General features: G+C 35.2%; 1 protein-coding gene across 5 annotated transcripts in view; it reads right to left on the bottom strand.

Moving 5' to 3' along the window:
- The window catches only part of GUCY1A2 (guanylate cyclase 1 soluble subunit alpha 2), a 428,883-nt gene that overhangs the window by 338,860 nt on the left and 70,017 nt on the right, over window positions 1-20,006 (bottom strand). For all 5 annotated transcript variants that reach the window (XR_012028569.1, XM_072821809.1, XM_072821808.1 and 2 more), the window contains one exon: window positions 17,723-18,441. Coding sequence is in view for 4 of the 5 variants with exons in the window: in XM_072821809.1 (XP_072677910.1) it covers window positions 17,723-18,441 (719 nt within the window). In the remaining variant the exon portion in view is untranslated. The remainder of the gene's footprint in view (window positions 1-17,722; window positions 18,442-20,006) is intronic.

The following is a 20,006-nucleotide window of genomic DNA, read 5'->3' on the forward strand; positions in this document are numbered from 1 at the left end:
TCCCTTAAGGGATGTGTATTCCCGTGGGCTTCAAATGAAGTAAAATGTTCACTGAACATTCTTGCATTGAACCATGACCGAATAGGTGCAAGTAGTAATGATAAAGGAAGGAGGGAAATAAACATGACAAGGGACTTGAGGTCAAAATTTGTAATACCCATTATAGAAACATGCTAGACGGGACGCCAGTGTGGCTCAGCGGTTGGGCGGCTGCCTTCAGCTCAGGTCATGATCCTGGGATCTGGGATGGAATCCCACATCAGGCTCCTGCGAAAAGCCTGCTTCTCCCTCTGCCTATGTCTTTGCCTCTTTCTCTCTGTGTGTCTCTCATGAATGCATAAATAAATGTTTTTTTTTTTTAAAGAAACATGCTAAACGATGAAGGAGAATTATGTAATAATACAGAGAGAATGATGGACTTAAGATTTTAAGGATATCATGTAAAGCCATCAAGATAGTATTAGAATTTCCTGTATCATTTTGTAACAGATAAGAAAGAAACTTAGATTAGCACAAAGTTTGCTCATACCACAAAATAATATAATGCAATTACTTTGTTATGGTTTACAGTTGTGCTTATAGGACAATCAAAAGAATTACCTAAATGTGATATTTAAAAAGACAGCTTCTCTCAAAGAAAGCATTATAAGCTCACTCTGACATTAGGTTAGTCAAGAACTTCTTTGTATCTTTTGTATTAATCATGACCTTCACAAATATTTATCTTATTTCCCAAGTTGATTTATGAAAATAGGAACCTTATAAGTGCCTATAACAATCCCTTTTGCAATAAATGCTCCAAAAAAATCTTCTATTTGATATGCCTTCAGCAGAATTCACAGATGAAGTTCATTCAAGGCCATGCATTGTAGTAGAGCCTCTGGAGCCTGACTGCTGGGTTCAAATACTGGCTTTGCCAATGACTAACTAGCTCTAGAACCTCAGCAAAGTTTTAGAATCTTTATACCTCACTTTTCTTGTCTATAAAGTGGTCCTTAGTAACTGTACCTACCTCACAGAGTTGTTATACGAACTAAATGGGATCATACACAGTAAATGTTGAGAAGAGGGCCTGGTTGTGAGCTCGCGCTATGTCACATTATTGCTGCCATCATAATCCTTGTCCTCAAAAGGGTAGCAAGGAACTATGATGGTAACCCATCAGGCTATTACGAGCTGTTTTCCCAAAGTACATTAAAATCCTGAGAAAAAATTTTAAAGGTTTAGTCCCAAAGATCATGTTGTGTTTTTTTTTTTTTTCCCATATAGTAAGATTTTTGACCAGAAACTGGAGGTCACTAATTTTAAAGAGCTTCATGTTAGTTTTAAACTTCAATTAATTTCATTATCCTTCACAATAACTGGGGTGTCTAGGTGGCTTAGTCAGTTAAGCATTTGCCTTCAGCTCAGGTCATGATTTCAGGGTCCTGGGATGGAGCCCTGTATTAGGCTCCTGCTCAGTGGGGAGTCTGCTTCTCCCTCTCCCTCTGCTACTCCCCCTACTATGTTCTCTCTCACAATAACTGCTATACAAAACTTGTGTCATATCTGCACTATCAGTGATAGAATTTTAGAGTACATTCTTGTCTCTCCTACTGTGAGCCAATTCTATACTGAGTGGTATGAGACCCACTGTAAATTATCCTTAGTTCTAAAAGAATAAAAGGTATAGGAGCTCTAGGCCTCACTTTCAGTAAATAAAAATATATTCTTTTAATGTTTGATTAATTCTAGTGGAAAAAATAAATAGATAATATTCTACCCTAGGTTTTACAAGGTGAATAATTTTTGACTTTTTATACTAAAAACAAAGAAGAATATCTTCTACATTATCACAAATAATAGTTCATAAATAAATCAATAGTCCAACTAATAAGTGACTTTTTGGCATCTGTGTGATCAATACTATAAGGCTTCTTCTCAATCATAAAGTGTGCTTTTGAAAAAGAGACTCAAACTTACAATATGTAAAATAGTGTCATAGTTAACCCAGCTATGGTAAACCAAGAAAACCAACACAAATACAGAACACAAATAATGAAAAAGGAGATAAATCAAATTGGGGAATGGAGTATCTCAAATAAAATAAACTTAACAATTTGATATAAACCATCAATTTTGGTGATAGCAATTACTGTTAAGATAGAGAGTGAAGGGAATATAACCAAAAGTTAACCCACAAAATCCTCACACCTTGATACTATAATAGATAAAAATAAATGTAAGTTAGGCATTATGACTGAAGAATAATTAGGGTAAAAACAGGAAAATAATAAAATAGAGTCAATTTTTGTACACATATCAAAAGCATTTCAAAATTTGTGAGAAATTTTTTGCTCCAGGAAACATGAGATCAGACCCTTGTTCAAATTATAAAAAACATTTCATACCAGACCCACTTAATAATTTCTTCTCCTTGGAATTATTAAATTAGTGGTTAAGGGAAACAAAGCAGATGTACATAAACTCTATATTTAGACTTTAAGAAGACGCTCAACACACATTTTTTAAATTAAATTACTTTAAATTGTTATATGATAGCAGTGAGAAGCAGCCATATAAATTGAATATTGGCAGTACTCACGAAGTCACACTGCAGAACAGCAGTTCTCTTCAAAGAGATGTCTGAGCAAAGAGACCAAACTAAATGTAAAGTCTTCAAGATAATGTTCTTTAAGAAAATCAAACACATTTTTATAGTGTCCAATGATTCTTATCAGGAACAGAACACTGGAATCCTTTTTCTCATATAGATGAAGCTATTCTTCCTCTTCTGTAATTTAGTAATATGGGTTCAAGTTTAAAAAGGCACAGCCAAGGCATCCCAGGTGGCTCAGCAGTTTAGCACTGCCTTCAGCCTGGGGCATCATCCTGGAGACCCAGGGTCAAGTCCCATGTCAAGCTCCCTGCATGGAGCCTGCTTCTCCCTCTGCCTGTGTCTCTACCTGTGTCTCTGCCTCTCTCTCTCTGTGTCTCTAATTAATAAATAAATAAAATCTTAAAGAAAAAAAAGGGGGGGGGCGGGGAGACAGCCATGGGAATAAAGCTTCAGTAATGCAGGAGGAAAAAGTCCTAGAGATCTGCTGCACAACATTGACCTGTGGTTAACAACAGTGTATCATACACTTAAAAATCTCTTAGAGAGTACAACTTATGTTAAATGCTCTTATGACAATAAAATAAAATTTTAAAGTATCTACTTACAGACGAAAAAACTGACAGACAAGTAAAATCTATGAAATACTTAGTCCCATCTATCAAAATGGTTATATAGCAACAAAAAACAAAACCTGTAAATAATTTATTAGATACTATTTCTATCTGTAAATAAGGGGGTGTAATAAATAAAGACTCTAACTTCACAACACTTTCCTTTTGAGTTTATGTAAAATGTAAACATTATGTATAAAATAACATGTAAATTATTTCACAGAATAATAAACTTAGTATGAAAAAAACTACAAAGAAGAGTTGAATGGTAGTTAAACCACTGAAAATAGTTATCACAACTAGTTGGAAAGATCCTAAGATTAGAATAATGTATAACCTACCTAGGAAATGCATCTAAGTAGCACAGAATCCTTTCAGTGTAAAAGGCTTATAAAAATTTCTTTCTAGCTCTTGTTTACTGAAATTCTAGTATTAGAGGAACATGTATTGCATTTCTAGTAGCATCTAAATTAGAAAATATGGAAATGCAAGACACTATAAATTCTAGTACAAATTCTCTGTATATGTAGACGGAGATAGGTTCCATGACATCATTACTAAAGTGGAAGAACTTCTGAAGCCAGTGTTCAATGATCAATAGAGAATTATTCCATTCATTCTCTCACTATTTTGAAACACAAAACTTAAAAATCTCAACCCTTTAAGGAGTTATATATGTTGCCATAAGCATTCTTGATATTCACCACCACCACCAACACAGATACCTCTGCCTAACATGATACAGCTCTGGACCTCTCCTTCGAGGGAGAGTTTAGGGATGAATTTTCTTTATCTGCTTGTCTCTGGAGCTGAGATTAGATTTTGACTCCTCTTAACTTCCATGAAAAACACATATGCTGCCTTAAAGGAAAAGTAAAAATGAACCAAGACAATCATGTGATTCAAACAGAAATACTTTGATTCTTTTCAGAAAAACATGACGTGGTGAACTCTATTCCTTCTCTCACAAAATAAGGAAACACTGTTAAATATGACCAAGGGTTCTCCATCATATTTTTCAAGTATTATAGAAATAGATCAACCTAAGAAGAAATCAGAGTCTAAACATGAATACACTTGAACTTGAAAACTGTGATTTTCTAATAACTAAATAAGTCTCAATAAAACTTATTAAAGACTTATATCCTAATGACTTATTTAGTATTTCAAGATTTCCTAAGGGTTCAAATTCATAGATACTAAAACACATAAATAAATAACTTTCTTATAAATATCCCTGTAAGTTGAAAATGTTGTAAAGGCAGCTTTTACGATGTTTTACTATCCATAATAGGTCAGAGAAATTGAATTTTCATTGCATTTTGAGAAGTGGAAACTGGCTGCTAAACTCAGAACCCAAATATAGGTGGCATTTCAAAGATACTCTAGTGAGTTGAATTTTGCAAGACATCATGTACTCATTTTAAAAGAACAAGGACTGATAAATAGAATTAAGCTTTTACAATACCACCAATTTCACAAATTCATAAGTTTTTCAGGTGAAATCACATCTACAATGAAAACAAAATGGTATCAAAGTTGACCCTAATAGCACAGAAAGTCTCTAAGTCTCACATACTACTCTTACTAAGTGCAATAAGTCAGACTGAGAAAACTGCATAATTTCATTCATATGTGAGATCTAAAGAAACAAAAACAAATGCATCAACAAACATAAAGCAGAAACAGACCCATAAAGCCCTGAGACCAAACTCTCAGTCATCAGAGAGGTGGGGATTAGGCAAAAGGACTGGATGGGAATGCAGAGTCCAATTAAATGGTAGCTACCCTTGTGGTGAACTAGGGTTATGTTCAAGCTTATCAAATCATCATGCCGTACACCTGCAACTAATGTAATATTGTGTGTCTACTATACTCAAATTTTAAAAATTAAAAAAATTAAACTTAGCATGGTGCCACCTGTCAAATGTTAAGCACAGAAAATGTCATCTGGTGTTACTGATAGACAAAAAGAGAGCGACAAGTACTTCTCTTATTTCCTAAAATAGCATTATAAAAATAATGTGGCATTATTTACCTATGAAGATTTTGGGGTTCCCTCTCTGAATCTTCTATAAAATATCTTTAAGATGTTATCAGATATCTTGATATTTTGGAACTCCCAAGTATTGCGTAGCTATCTCACAAGGCAACTCACTCTGTTTTAAATGTATCTAATTGTTGGAAAGTTCCTCTTAATCCTAAACCAAATCTACTTCCTTATAATCTATAGTTTGATCTTGGTTTTGCCTTCTGAAGTTAAATAGAATAAATAGTATTCTTCTTCTATTTGATAGTTATTCAAATATTTGAAGAGTTTCCACATCTTTCTCATGAATATTTTCATGCAAGGCATTTAATATCTTTCAGTATTCCAGGTATTGTTTTGAGTGATTTGAATGAAAATACACACACATACAAACACATATACTTTTAAAATATTAAACCACATTAAGAATAAATAACATTCAACTTTAAGAACAGGAATAGGGCTTAATCAAAACTAAGATTTAAAAACACAGAAAGCCATTAAGGAAATGTTAAGTACGTTTGTTGGTAAAATGGAAACAAATAGTAAACTTATTTGTAGACATCAGAAGAATCTGATAGGTGTTGCAAGGAAAATAGGAGAGGACAAGAGAGGCCCACAGGCTACGAGGCTGGCAAGAAAACCAAATGTTCAAAAGTTAAAGTGCTCAAGGTCATCAAGCTGGTAAATGAGGGACAGTGTTTGAACTCAGGAAGTTCTGCTCCAGAGACTACATTCTTAATCACACATAATACTGCCTCTCAACACCCATTCTGTGCTTTCTCAAGGAAGATGCCCAATCAAGACACAGGTAAAGCTGACTCTTTCAATCAGAATCAAAACAATGACACACTATCATAAAATCCACCTGAAAAAAAGAAAGACACTATAGTTTAAAGAACTACTTACAGGTTGCTATCACAATCAAGAAGTAAGATGTGATTGGTGTGCTGGAACTCAATTATAACAAATCTCAGAATCCTTGAAGAACAAAGATGGAGTGTTTCTAAAGGAGTTAAGAAAATCTAGTATATTGTGTTGTCATACCTCTGATATTTTCAGGAAAACAGAGCAGTTATCAGAACTGGCCAAACTACCTTAGCACCACACGGGTAACAGAGTAACCGGGCAAGCTCTGGGGTCCTCCTTTGATGAATACAGGATGAAGTTTGCTACAACTGTTGTGTGTTTTCTTAGGCGACACATCCTGTGGTGTTGTTATAACAATACTAACATGTCAATAATGTTTGTCTAACTACCTTAGAGTACTCCACTGGCCCACTGATTTGGTTGCTTCTCAGAGTGAAAAAGGAAGTCCAAAGGTACATACCTGCCTCATGGTTCCATTACCATAAAGGCAGACAAAAACAACTCAGAGATACACCTGTCATCTCAACCAATGCTATGAATAAAAAAGACAAAGTATGAGAGAAGGATATACCAAAATATGCAAATAGTGCTGACTTACAAAGCTTCGACTTAACATTTGTACAGAACAGAAGTTCCTGAGCAAAAGTTTCTCCATAACTACTTTTTACAGGAGAGTACATTAAAGATTGTACTAGACAATTACACAGGAATTAACATGGAGAGGATTAGTAGATGTGCCAAAATATATTAGACTGCTGCTGAGTTACCAGAAAATATGACACACAAAAAAATAACTGCATTACTAAAGCCAATCCAAAAAAAAAAAAAAAAGTAAAGACTAAATTGGCACAGATTACTCTTTAAACAGAAAAACAATTATAATCCAATTATCTACAACTATATAAATAATGAGTTTTATACGGAAAAATAGGTAAATCAAAATGTTAGTGGATATTTCAAAGTACTAATAAAAACAGTTTTTTTCATTATGTTCTGCATTTTCTGCAATTTCAAAGTATAAATTATTTCATAATAAAAGAACTTAAAAAGATTCCAGTAGCAGATTGAAAAAATATGATAAAAAAGTCTGTAGTAGCCAAAAAAGAATATGTGGCTTTATTTATTTAAAATTAAAAAAAGAAACAAGACAGAAAGAAATTAAACTGGATGCCCCAGAAAGGAATGACACAAAATGTGTCAAATGGTATAATGTTGTAACCACTATGAGAATATATATATACATATATCTTTTATATATATTTTATATATATATAAAAGATATAAAATCACATGCCACAATCACAGTGAGGTCTTCTCTTCCCAATCAATCTCTTCAACCTCTAAGACTACTCACTCTGTTAATAGCCATGTGCTATATGTCCTTCCTAAAAATACAAAGGAAGAATAATACAATTTGTGACTAATTTTTCATTAGAAACAACAGAGGGCAAAAGATGCTGAACCAAATATCCAAACTGCTTGAAAAAGAGTACTGTCAACCAAGAGTTCTACAACCATGGAGGCCTGAGTGGCTCAGTGATTGAGTACCTGCCTTCAGCTCAGGCATGATCCCGGTGTCCTAGGATCAAATCCCGCATCAGGCTCTCCGTAGGTAGCCAGCTTCTCCCTCTGCCTATGTCTCTGCCTCTCTCTGTGTGTCTCTCATGAATAAATAAATAAAATCATAAAACATATTCTAAGACCAAATAATCAAAACTGAAGATGATATGGTATATGTACACAACAGAATATTACTTGGCCATAAAAAAGAATGAAATCTTGCCATGTGCAATGACACAGATGGAGCTAGAGAGTATTATGCTATGTGAAATAGTTAGAAAAAGACAAAAATCATACAATTTCATTCATATGTGGAACTTAAACAAAACAAACAAGCATAGGGAAAAGAAAATACAGAGAGGCAAACCAAGAAACAGACTCTTAAGTATAGAGAACAAACTAATGGTCACCATCAGGGAGGTGTGTAGGAGGATGGGTGAAATAGGGGGTGGGGATTAAGGAGAGCACTTGTTGTGATGAGTACCGGGTGATATATGTAAGTGATGAATAACTAAATTGTACACCTGAAACTAATATTACAGTATATGTTAATTAACTGGAATTTAGATAAAAATTTTTAAAAAGGGTATATTACACACTGGAATATAGTTTTCCTTTCTTTTCCTAACTCCTTTAAAAAAACAAATATATGGCTACAATTATTATACATAATCATAATTATTATACATAACTAGGTTTATAACATATAAATATACTACAAAAGGTGGTGGGGGAGGAGGAATGGAGCTATACAAAAACAAAACTGTCTACCAATAGTAGGGTGGTATTAATTTGAAAGAGATTGTGATAAACTAAATTATAATCTCTAGAACAACCACTAATAAAATAACTTTAAAAACGTATTTGTAAAATCAATAAGGAAATAAAATGTCATGTTAAAAATATTCACTTAATACAAAGGAATTATTGAAAGAGGAATAGGAAACAAAAAGACATGAGATACAGTGAAAAAAAATAAAATGGTACATATAATTCAAACCAAGTCAACAATTACATTTAATGTGAATATACTACAATACAGTCAAAAGGCAGAGATTATCAGACCATATAAAAAAGTAAGAAACACCTTCTGTAAGAAACACCTTCAAAGACAAACACCAAGTTGAAAGTAAAAAGATAAAAAAAGATATACCATACAAACAGTAACTATTTATCAAACATTCAAAGAAAAAAATATGGTAACAATCCTACACAAAGTCTTTCAGAAAAAGAGAAATAAACTCTTACCAACTCATTCTCTGAAGCCAAAGATATCACAAGAAAAAATTTAAAAGAAATGAAAAATTCTACAGACCAATAGCTCTCATGAACAAAGATGCAAAAATCCCTAACAAAATATTAGCAAAGCAAATTCAGCAACATCTAAAAAGGTTTATAACACATAAGCATGACCAAGTGGGATTTATCCCAAGATTTATTTTATTTTTAGTTCAACATCTGTAAATCGTTAATATAACAGAACTAAGGGCAAAGCCATAAGATCTTTCAATAGATAGATAAAATAGACTGGACACATCTAACATCTATTTCTTAATAAAAAGTCTGAAAAAAGTAGGAACAGAAAGTAATTTTCTCAATCTGATTAAGAACATAAATAACCTACAGCTAACATCACACCTATGGTAAAAGATTAAATTTTTTTTAACTTCAGAAAAAGGCAAAGACATCCACTATCACCACTCCTATTTAACACTGTACCAAAGGTTCTAACCAGTGTAATAGATAAGGAGAGAGAGAGAGGTAAGGGGAAGGGAGGGACACAGGGAAGGAGGGAAACAAAGGTTAATTAAAAAACATTAAGAACAACTATCTCAACTTTCAGACTATATGATCTCTGATGTAAGAAATCCTAGAGAATCAACCCCCCTAAAAACAGCATTTTTTCTATTCCACAATATTAAACTATTCTGAATTTAATTACCAAGGCCATAGGACTCAAGATTAATATACAAAAATAATTTGTATTCCTATCTATTAATAAAAATAAAATTTAAAAACATTCTCTGTGCTATATCAAGAGAGAAAAACAAAACAAAACAAAAAAGTCTAAGATCTATACACCTCAAACTGTAAAACCTTTGTTGACCAGGGCACTTGACAGCTCAGTCAGTTAAGTCTGGCTCCTGATTTTGGCTCAGGTCATGATCTCAGGGTTCTGGGATGAAGCCCCACATCAGGTTTCCCCCTTAGCATGGAGTCTGCTTGAGGCTCTCTCCCTCCCTTCAGTCACTTGTGTGGTCTCTTTAAAATAAAAAAAAATTAAAAAAAAACCTTTGTTGACAAAAATTAAAGAAGATCTAAATTATCTGAGAGAGATATCTTCATGGAACATAAGACTCAATATATATTTTTTTTAATTTTTAGTCACACAGAGAGAGAGAGAGAGAGAGAGGCAGAGACACAGGCAGAGGGAGAAGCAGGCTCCATGCACCAGGAGCCCGACGTGGGATTCGATCCCGGGTCTCCAGGATTGCGCCCTGGGCCAAAGGCAGGCGCCAAACCGCTGCACCACCCAGGGATCCCAGACTCAATATTTTAAGACAGCTATTCTTTCTAAATAAACCTACAAATTCAATGTAATCCTTATGAAAATCCTAGAAGCTGTTTTAGAAATTGTCAAGTGTATCCTAAAATTTATGGGGAAAAACAAAAGACCAAGAGTAGTCCAAAAATTTTGAAAAAGAGCAAACTTAAAGGACTTAAAATACCCAATTGCAAAACTTATTTGGGTACAGTAATCAAAACACTGTTATCACCATATGGTTAGATATTTTTTAAACATGGATTAACAGAAAAGCTAGAAAAAATTTATAGTCAATTGATTTTTGACAAAGTTGCAAAGGCAATTCAGTGGTGAAAACAATTTTCTCAAAAACTGTGCTGAGACAACTAGATGTTTATGTACAAAAAAATTAAAAAAATAAAAACAAAAACTTGGTCCATGGCACACACAAAATACGCTTCAAAATGAATCACAAATCTAAGAGTTAAAATTATAAAATACCTAGAAGAAAACAAAGGGGGAAATCCCTGTGGCCTTGAGTTACACAAAGATTTGTTAGCTATCAGACTAAAAGTATGCTTCATAAAAGAAAATAATGGGGGATCCCTGGGTGGGTGGTTTAGCGCCTGCCTTTGGCCCAGGGCGCGATCCTGGAGACCCGGGATCGAATCCCACCTCGGGCTCCCGGTGCATGGAGCCTGCTTCTCCCTCTGCCTATGTCTCTGCCTCTCTCTCTCTCTCTCTGCGACTATCATAAATAAATAAAAATTTAAAAAAAATTTTTTAATTAAAAAAAAAAGAAAATAATGGTACCATCACAGTACCTTTGTGCTTCAAAAGATAGTTACTTTTGAAGTCAATATAATATCAAGAATGAATATTTTTTTAATAAAAAATACCATTCAATGAGAAGACAACACGGATATGAGAAAAACATTTGATTAGACATTTAACCAAAGAAATTGTACTAATGGCTAATAAGCGGAGAAAAGATGCTTAACATCATTAGTCATTGGAGAAACATAAATTAAAATCTAAGATACAACATTACATCTACCTTGGGATGCCTGGGTGGCTCAGTGGCTGAGCGTCTGCCTTTGACTCAGGGCATGATCCTAGTCCTGGGGATCAAGTCCCACATCGGGCTCTCCACAGTAAGTTGGCTTCTCCCTCTGTCTGTGTCTCTGACTCTCTCTGTCTCTCATGAACAAATAAATAAAATGTTTAAAAAAAGTTACATCTACTGGGATGGTCATAATCAAAAAGAATGCCAATACTTGGTGTTGGTGAGAACGTGAAGAAACTTGAATCCGCTTATGCTGGTCAAACGTGAAATGGCATAGCCTCTTTTTTCAACAGCATGACAGTTCCTTTAAAGGGTTAAACATATACTTAGCACATGACACAGCAATCCATCTGCTAGGAATCAGCCTAGGAGAAATAGAAATATAACCAACACAAACACTTATACGCAAATGTTCATGGCAACATTATTCATAACAGCCAAAATCTGAAAACAATCCAGTGTCCATCAGCTGGTAAATGGGTTAAAAAAAAAAACTGTCATATTCTTGTGCAATGGAACACTGTACTGAAAATGAACAAGTTATTCATACATGTGACGACATGGGTAAACCTTATAAAAAACAGCAAGACGAAAAAAAAAAGACTACATGTTTGTATGATTACATTTTTGAGAAATGGCTACAAAAGACAAATACAGGGGATCCCTGGGTGGTTCAGCAGTTTAGCGCCTGCCTTGCGCCAGGGTGTGATCCTGGAGACCCGGAATCGAGTCCTGCATCGGGTTCCCTGCATGGAGCCTGCTTCTCTCTCTACCTGTGTCTCTGCCTCTCTCTCTCTCTCTCTCTCTCTCTCTGTTGTGTGTGTGTGTGTCTCATGAATAAATAAATAAAATCTTAAAAAAAAAAAAGATTCATATAAAAAAAGGCAAATACATGCAGACGCAAATAGGCTGATGGTTGCCTAGGGTCAGGAGCCAAAGCAAAGATGGACATTTAAGTGAGCCAGGAAACTTTGGAGGGTGATAAAGTGTTCTAAAACTGTATTGTTGTGATAGTTGCACAATTATATACACTTAGTAAAAATTATTGCACTGTATACTTATGAAAAACGTTAATGTTAATAAAGAGAGCACCATTAAAAATAAGGAGGTAGGTAATGAATTCAAAACAGCTCTTCAGCTTTTAATTTACTGAGAAAAAAGCTACCAGCTAAAACAAAATGATTCTAAGTTAAAAACCAAAGGAGCAATTAAAGAAAGATTTGGAACCGTTTGTAACTAAAAGGACCAATCCTCCCCACCCAGAATGTACCACACTAGAACTCAACGATGTCTAATCTTTGGTAGGAGTACTTCCTTTTTAAGTACAGGGGTGCAATCTTTCCTGCTGACAAAATTAAAATATGGTAAAATGGGCACTTAAAGCTTGAAGATCACTGTAGGGAATATATAATTCACCATGTAACATCCACCTTGTCAGTTATTATACAGTAACATAGCACTATGCTGGGATTTTAACATTATAGGCATTGTTTTTTAAAGTGAAAGAGCCAGAATGAACCTCAGGAAACACTTGCATCTGCATCTGAATTCCTCCAACCTTTAAAAGGCAGATTTATGGTCTGGGAGCTGTTGCAGAGGTAAAAATCAAAACAAACAAAAACACCAAAACAAGAAAAACTCCAAAAAGTAAAGCTCTCATTTGTAATTACAAGAACAAAGAAAACTCCAGATAATTTTGAATGAAGCTATGTCTATGTTCTATAATGCTAATTTATAGAGAAAGCCCTAGTGGCATTTTGTCCATCACTAAAACTATTGTTCAATATTTGAAATTCTCTAACAGAATGTTTTGACTTGAACAAAGGAGAAATGCTCACATTTTCCCAGGTTAAATTAAATTTTTGTTGAAGTCAAATATGTATTCTTGACAGCCAGGTGAAATCCATCTTTCAATGGTGTCATTGTGCTATGGTAAGATTAATAAAAATATTTTCAACTTTTCAATCATCATGTCAGAAGAAGATGGGCACCTGTCTAGGGAAGAGAAAGGACTAGTTTGGAAACTGATCTGACCATAGTAAATCAGAGATTTACTCTTTTATCCTCCTTTATCTTCTGAAAATTATTTCCCAGCATTTGTTTTGCTGCTTCTAATTAAGAAGATAAATGTGACAATATTTCTAGGGACTGACCAAGAAATGTGTTGTCATTAATGCTTTTCCCCAGTTCCCACCCTGAGAACAAAGGTGAACGAGGCCACTGCTCTATTGTAGGGATGATGTATTTCAAAAGCTGGACTCCTTCCACAATGTTATTAAAGTTCTTTGAAGTGTTGTTACTAAGAAAAAATGTCAAAAGAACTCAATGTTGTTTATTGTTTCTCAAATTCACTGCTATTTCAGGTTGTACCTAAGTGAACCAGTCCATCTTATTTTGGAACCCACTGGCATAGCAAAGTGCTATAGCACATGCACATAATAAATATTAGTAGACACAGGAAAAGAAGGCTTGATTCCAAACTTTAGTGAATCTGAAAAGGAGACCAGGGAGGGATTTTAAAACAATAATAGTCTATAAAGAAAAAGCAAATCCCTAAGTCATGTTTTAGGAAGATGTTAGGTAGGCTTGGTATTTCATTAAAATTATTAAAGCTATGCTGTCCAGTGCTTTCTTCTCGAAGGCTGTAAGTGAGGAGGAGAACAGATAGAAGGAAGGTCACAAGTGCAGAAGAACAAGAACAATAATAGTGGTAGAAGTAATAGTAACCAACATTTATTCAGTGATGGACGCTGGTGCTGTAGATAGAAAAATGCTACAGGGATTGTCATTTAATTTTCATAAATGATGTTTGAGGTAGGCAGCCTAAGCTGTCAGAGAATTACTTTAACTTAGTCCTGATAATAGGATGAGCTCTTCATGGTTGAAAAGTCAGAGTCCCCTCTGCTTCTCTTTGAAATGCACCTGAATTCACTGAATCAAAGAGATGACAAAGTTTCATGACCAAATGACTTCCTATAAATTTACACATGTTAAAGATGACTTGTAAGGAGTAAAAATAGTAATTATTCATCTAGGCTTCCTACTTTCCAGATGAATTCATCTGAGGCTCAGATTAGAGGGACTTGGCTAAAATCACAGTTGTAGAGACACCCCTCCCCTAGGCTGCTGCCACTTCCCCCACACACCATCAGCCTCCAGCACAGAGAAGGAAGCTCTGTGCCACTCCTCCACTTTCTAAGAGCCCCATTAACAAACATAGCTCCCTCCACACAAGGCTTTGGAGTCTATGTCAATATTAGGTTTATATGACCAGATGAGAACCCCCAAACAGCACATCGGATTGCAACAAATTTCTTCTTAAATTCACCATAATGCCTCCAAAGATTTAGGTGATTGATAAACTTTCAAATTCTCACAACAACAGTTAGATAAGAATGACATAAAGATGCACAACACAAATTAAAATACATTCATAATTCACCATTATTTCCCAGTGCTGAATCTGTTCTTTTTTAATAGCGAACTAATTCATGTATATGTAATGCTTGATAGGTGAAAAGGAAAGATGATGAAAAGCAGTTGAGCTTTTAAGGAAAGATAAAAAACACAGGAATGTCATCTGGGAGGAAAAGAAAAGAGAGAGAGAGAGAGAGAAGACTATATAAGTAACGGATGATTATTTAGAAGATGCAAAGGGAGCCATATAATGGGACTCAAAGCTTGGTCGGTCCATCTGCAAGGGTCCCTTCTGACCTCAAAACTCTGTTAAATTGAAGCCTGCCACCAATTACTGCATCAGATGTCTCTCAGTGACATTCTCCCTTCTGGTAACCAACCCTTAAGTCTTTGTAACTCATTATGCACATTCAAGATGCAAATTCTCTGGAACTAGGACGATGGCTTCCTGTTTCATTCATATATCACCAAATTGCTCACAATCATGTTCTACCTCTAGCCATATAGTTAACCAATAACTGATGACACAAAATGCCAAAGATCATGATTTAGCAAAAGAATTACAATTCATTCTGCAAGTAATTTACTGTCATTCAGCTGCATGATTAGCTCTTGGTTTTCTTTTTTCTTTCTTGTTTTTGGACCACAGGAGTCGTGGTTCATTGGTATGAAGTGCATTAGCCAAAATAATTAAATTATCACTAAAGCCTTCATTTTTAGACAAAGGAATAACCTAAACTATTTAAAAATAGTACTTTCTTATTAAGACCCAGTAAAAAAAAAATTAGGAACTTCAGACAACATGGAGTTCCTTATTAAAAAGAAGAGCTATTATGGGGAAAATATGAATATCAAGGTCAAATTTATTAACAGTCATAATTTTTAACCTTCATTTTTCCTTCTTCTTTCCATGTGTTCAGAAAATACAAATTTAGAATTTGGAAACGCAGTAATTAAAAAATGTTATTCATCTGGCTGAGACTTCATGCCTTAACTTTATTGCCCAGTTCCAATCTGGTCCAACAGTGGTTTCCCAAATGTCCCACCATGGCAAACCCAGGTGAACAAACAGAAAGGTAAAAATAAGGATGAGAGGATTACTATCCTTATTCTAATTACAAATCCTGCCCATTGCTTTCTTTTTAAGCTGTCACTGCCATGTTTAAGTTATAACTGCATCTTTTCAATGAGCACAGGGCCTTATTACTGGAATTGGCAGGGGGCCTTGACATTTGAGTCATCATTTCATTATGCCTATTCTTTACCCTGGTATACAAATTAAATAGAAATACAAGCCAGATGAAATATAGGGAGGAAAATCTGAAGTACTCACTTTAAACTGAATTAATTTTTCTCAAATCTACAAAATGTATAGACCAATTAACATGGATAATAACATATTCCACTTCAGGCACATTTTCAAAAATATTAATTTCGATTTCAAAGGCCAAAACTGCTCAAACCCTTCTAGCCAAACACTTCACTTCTGTAAAACAGAACCAACAGCTTTAATATTCTCTAAATTTAAAAGATAGAATAATTCCAATTTTAAATCAACTATAAGTATGGGCAAAAACACATATTTAACAAGTTTCCTCTTTTCTAAACAGTCTCAAAAATGAATAGCCATCACTGAACATATAAATATATATAAAATGTGCACATGTGAAAAATATTACTTAAAACATACGCAATCACATAGAAAAAAAACAATTCATTCAGACTAAAATAACCAAATGTGCCAAGCTGGAATTTCGGATTTATTCTTAGACATTTTGAAATCACTGAATTTAAGTGATGAAAAATGATAAATCACAGGACCCAGTCATCCTGAATAAATGGGCATCCTTTCCTATTTCTAAGTATTTTGTTGAAAACTTTTCCATTGAATTTCAAAATTATAAAAATCGGTTCTAAAATGAACACTATATAAAATCCTCAAAAATGTCTTTGGCTCTGCTTTCAGGTTAGTCTCTCGTTTACTTATTATGGCAGGTGTTCCAGAATATGTGATTACTCATTCATTGAGTTTTTAATCATCTCTTCCTTTAGCCCAGAGCAGCCTGTTTATTTCAAAAAGCCACAGCTTTCCCCAAAATGCTTGGGAACAAGCCGAATTGCCTATTAAGAACTTTATTTTCCTCATATAAAATACTGAAAATCTCTACTGGAAGCTGAACACATGTACATTCAAATGTCTACTCGGAAGAACATCATCTATATTACTTATTATTATATTTTAAAATACTGTATTTTCTTTACATTTTATTATTTTAATGTTGATTTCTCCTAAAAGAATTTTTTTTTTACCTAAGGGAACATGTTCGTGTAAACTAATATAAGATTCAGCTTTTAGCTTTTCATTTCTTTGTAATTTATCACCCAGATTTTCCAAAAAGGGATTCAAAGAAATTCACAATAATTCCTCGTGTTCACTGAGTTCTCCAAGCAGTGAGCATGTTATAAAGGAAGGAGTCTGTTTCAATACTAAAATGTATTTAGAAAAGAAGCCCTGAGATTGTCACTTAATTTTCCAACTTTTAGAAAACGTATTATTCTGCAAACTGGGACAAAAATAGGATGTGAACCAGATGTTCCTAGATATGAAGTTTAGAGCAGAGCACAGTCATAGCGGAGCTAGCTTTTCACCCATATTTATTTTAGGAGGAGGCAAGTGGGCCCCACAGTGTGGGATTCAGTCCTACTATTTCTCTTCTAGTTTGACTTCAACTGGTGGAAATATTCATGGGTTTACAGTATCAGGTTTCTAGCGAGTCCTATCATTTTTGTAATTACTATGGCTGGTATTAATAAGCGTCTTCTTTTTACACGCTGAAATAAATTAATGGAAAAGGCAGACACTATGCAAAATGGCTGGGAATAAGGCCAAATCTTTTTACATACATCCAGGGACCAGTGATTTCCTAAATGGCACTTTGAGCTCTCTTGCCTAAATAATTACAAGTACAGCCAGCATGTAATTTACTGAAATAATTATGCACTCCTTTCAGTTCCCATCACCCAGCTCAAGCCCCTGGCCATTTACCTTGTCTTTATTTTCAGTGCCAGAAGCCTCGGGCTTGGTCCTGATCACAAACGGGGTGGACAACCGCAGGAGGACCCTCTCAAAGGTGGCATTCACCCTGGGAGACACTATCTCGAAGCAGTCCTCAAACTTGAGCACTTTGTGAGTGTCACACCGCAGCTGCTTCCGGAGGCCCTCCCCCAGCTGCAGGACTGACATGTGGGGGTCAAACATCAAGTGGAAAGGGAAGGCTCTGCAGAAGGTGCTGATGCTGATTCTGAGGTCCGCAGGGACATGGGAGGTGCCCTGTGCAAGGTTCTTTGTGATGGTGGTATTTTCACATTCTTTGATGAGGAAGGTAAGACAGCTACAATTGCCTGGGTTCGAGCCATCGGAGCACAATTTCTCACTGGCAACCTGTTCCACTTGCAGGTCCAGCCGGTAGATCTTCTTGCCAGCGGCCTTAATCATCCCTGGCATAGCAAACCCCACGACATGGTGAGGATGGAAGTAGTGGAGCACTAGAGTTCCTTCAGGGAGCTCTTTGCATAGGAATGATGGTGACTCCAGAGTGGCCTGTTTTCCAAAAGAAGTTCTAATGTGTTCCAACAAAGCATCAAAGCCATTAAAAAAGTCCTGCAACGTGCCACCCACAGCTCGAAGGACTCTCTCATTCTCATCAAAGCATATATTAAAAAATTCCTCTCCAAATCTTTCTTGAATTTCCTCAAACTTCAAGCCTAGGGGTAAATGGGAAGGAGATGTTAGGGAAGTAACATAAAATCATCATATTTATAGCTTTTAAAAATGCTTATCAAATGAGGTAACTAGTGAGTGAGGTAAGAGAGGTACTTCCCTTTGACCCACATATTCCCAAAGAGATTAATTCATTTTGAATCAGAGAAAGCAAATTTCAATTCATCTTCTAGAAGCTTCTAAGGTGTTAGTGAGCATAAACTTCTTTTAATATTTCTGTTTGTTTTTAAATAGACTTTATTTTTTAGAGCAGTTTTAGATTCACAGCAAAATTGAGGAAAAAGTAAGGATATTTTCCACAGAACCCTCTCCCAGCAAACACACAATCTCACCCTTACCCCAATATCAGTCATCATGCACTATGGTGGTACATTTGTTACAATCAATCACCCTACAATGACACAGAATCATCTCCCAGAGTGGGTAGTTAACACGAGGGTTGACTCCTATTATTGTACATCCTTGGGTTTGGACAAATGCGTTACTATATGTGCCTACCATTATAACATCATACAAAGTAGTTTTGCTGCTGTAGAAATCCTCCGTTCTCTGCCTTTTCATGCCCCACCCCTCTCAACTCCCATAGCACAAACTTTCTAAATGCTGCTCATCTAGCCGCTCATTTTTCTTTTCAATATCCTACTGAATTTGCTATAATCAACACAAATAAGATTTTCTTAATGATTTCCCTCTTAGTTAAAGCAACTTTTTAGAAGCAACTATAACACTGTTTCTCTATTACACCCATCTACTATTACTATCTTACTTATCAAAATTCATTTGTTAAGTGGGAAATACCAACCAGAGAGGGATTTATGGTTACCTGAATGGGGAAAGGCATCAGATTATCTAGTGTCAACAGAAGGACTTAAGTGAGACCCCAGTGAGAGAGAGACCAAACAAGGAAGTAAAATGACAGAACTATGGGCTGATTTGCATTGTTTCACTCACAAAAATGAGACTAGCCAAGGGTGGAGTAGGCATCTCACCAGAAAGAGTTAAAACCCTTTGCTTTCTCCATTCATACTTCCACATGCCATGGCAAAAGGAACTCTATATTATAGCAATGGAATTATAACAAAAAATACATACATACATACATACATACATACATACATACATGCACACATACAATACATTATGTAGAAATTAGAGCCAGTCACATGTGATCAAGTTAGATCCACCCTTAAGGATGATCTGAGGAAAAATATGGAGAGAATTTATGGTCCAAAGAGGAAGGATACAGCACATATATAAGAACTGAATGTGTGTGCTGAAGGAAACCTCTACATGGAGTCATTCTACTACTTATCCTTTGACTTTGGCTGAAATCAATACATGTAAGTTTACGTATTCATATTTTCTTGCCTCATCTACTCCATCTTATAAGGAGATCCTGAAGATAAGGCAAGATTGGGAAAAGACAGTGGTCATCTTGCTAGTGTCCTATTAAAGTACAGAGCAGTCTTGGTTTGCTATTCCTATCATTACAGGAAGAGAACCGGAGGGTTCTCCCCATGCATGAATGAGGGATAAAATGTCAACAACA

This window comes from Canis lupus, chromosome 3, assembly GCF_048164855.1.
Source record: "Canis lupus baileyi chromosome 3, mCanLup2.hap1, whole genome shotgun sequence".
In the NCBI taxonomy this organism is placed as follows: domain Eukaryota; kingdom Metazoa; phylum Chordata; class Mammalia; order Carnivora; family Canidae; genus Canis; species Canis lupus.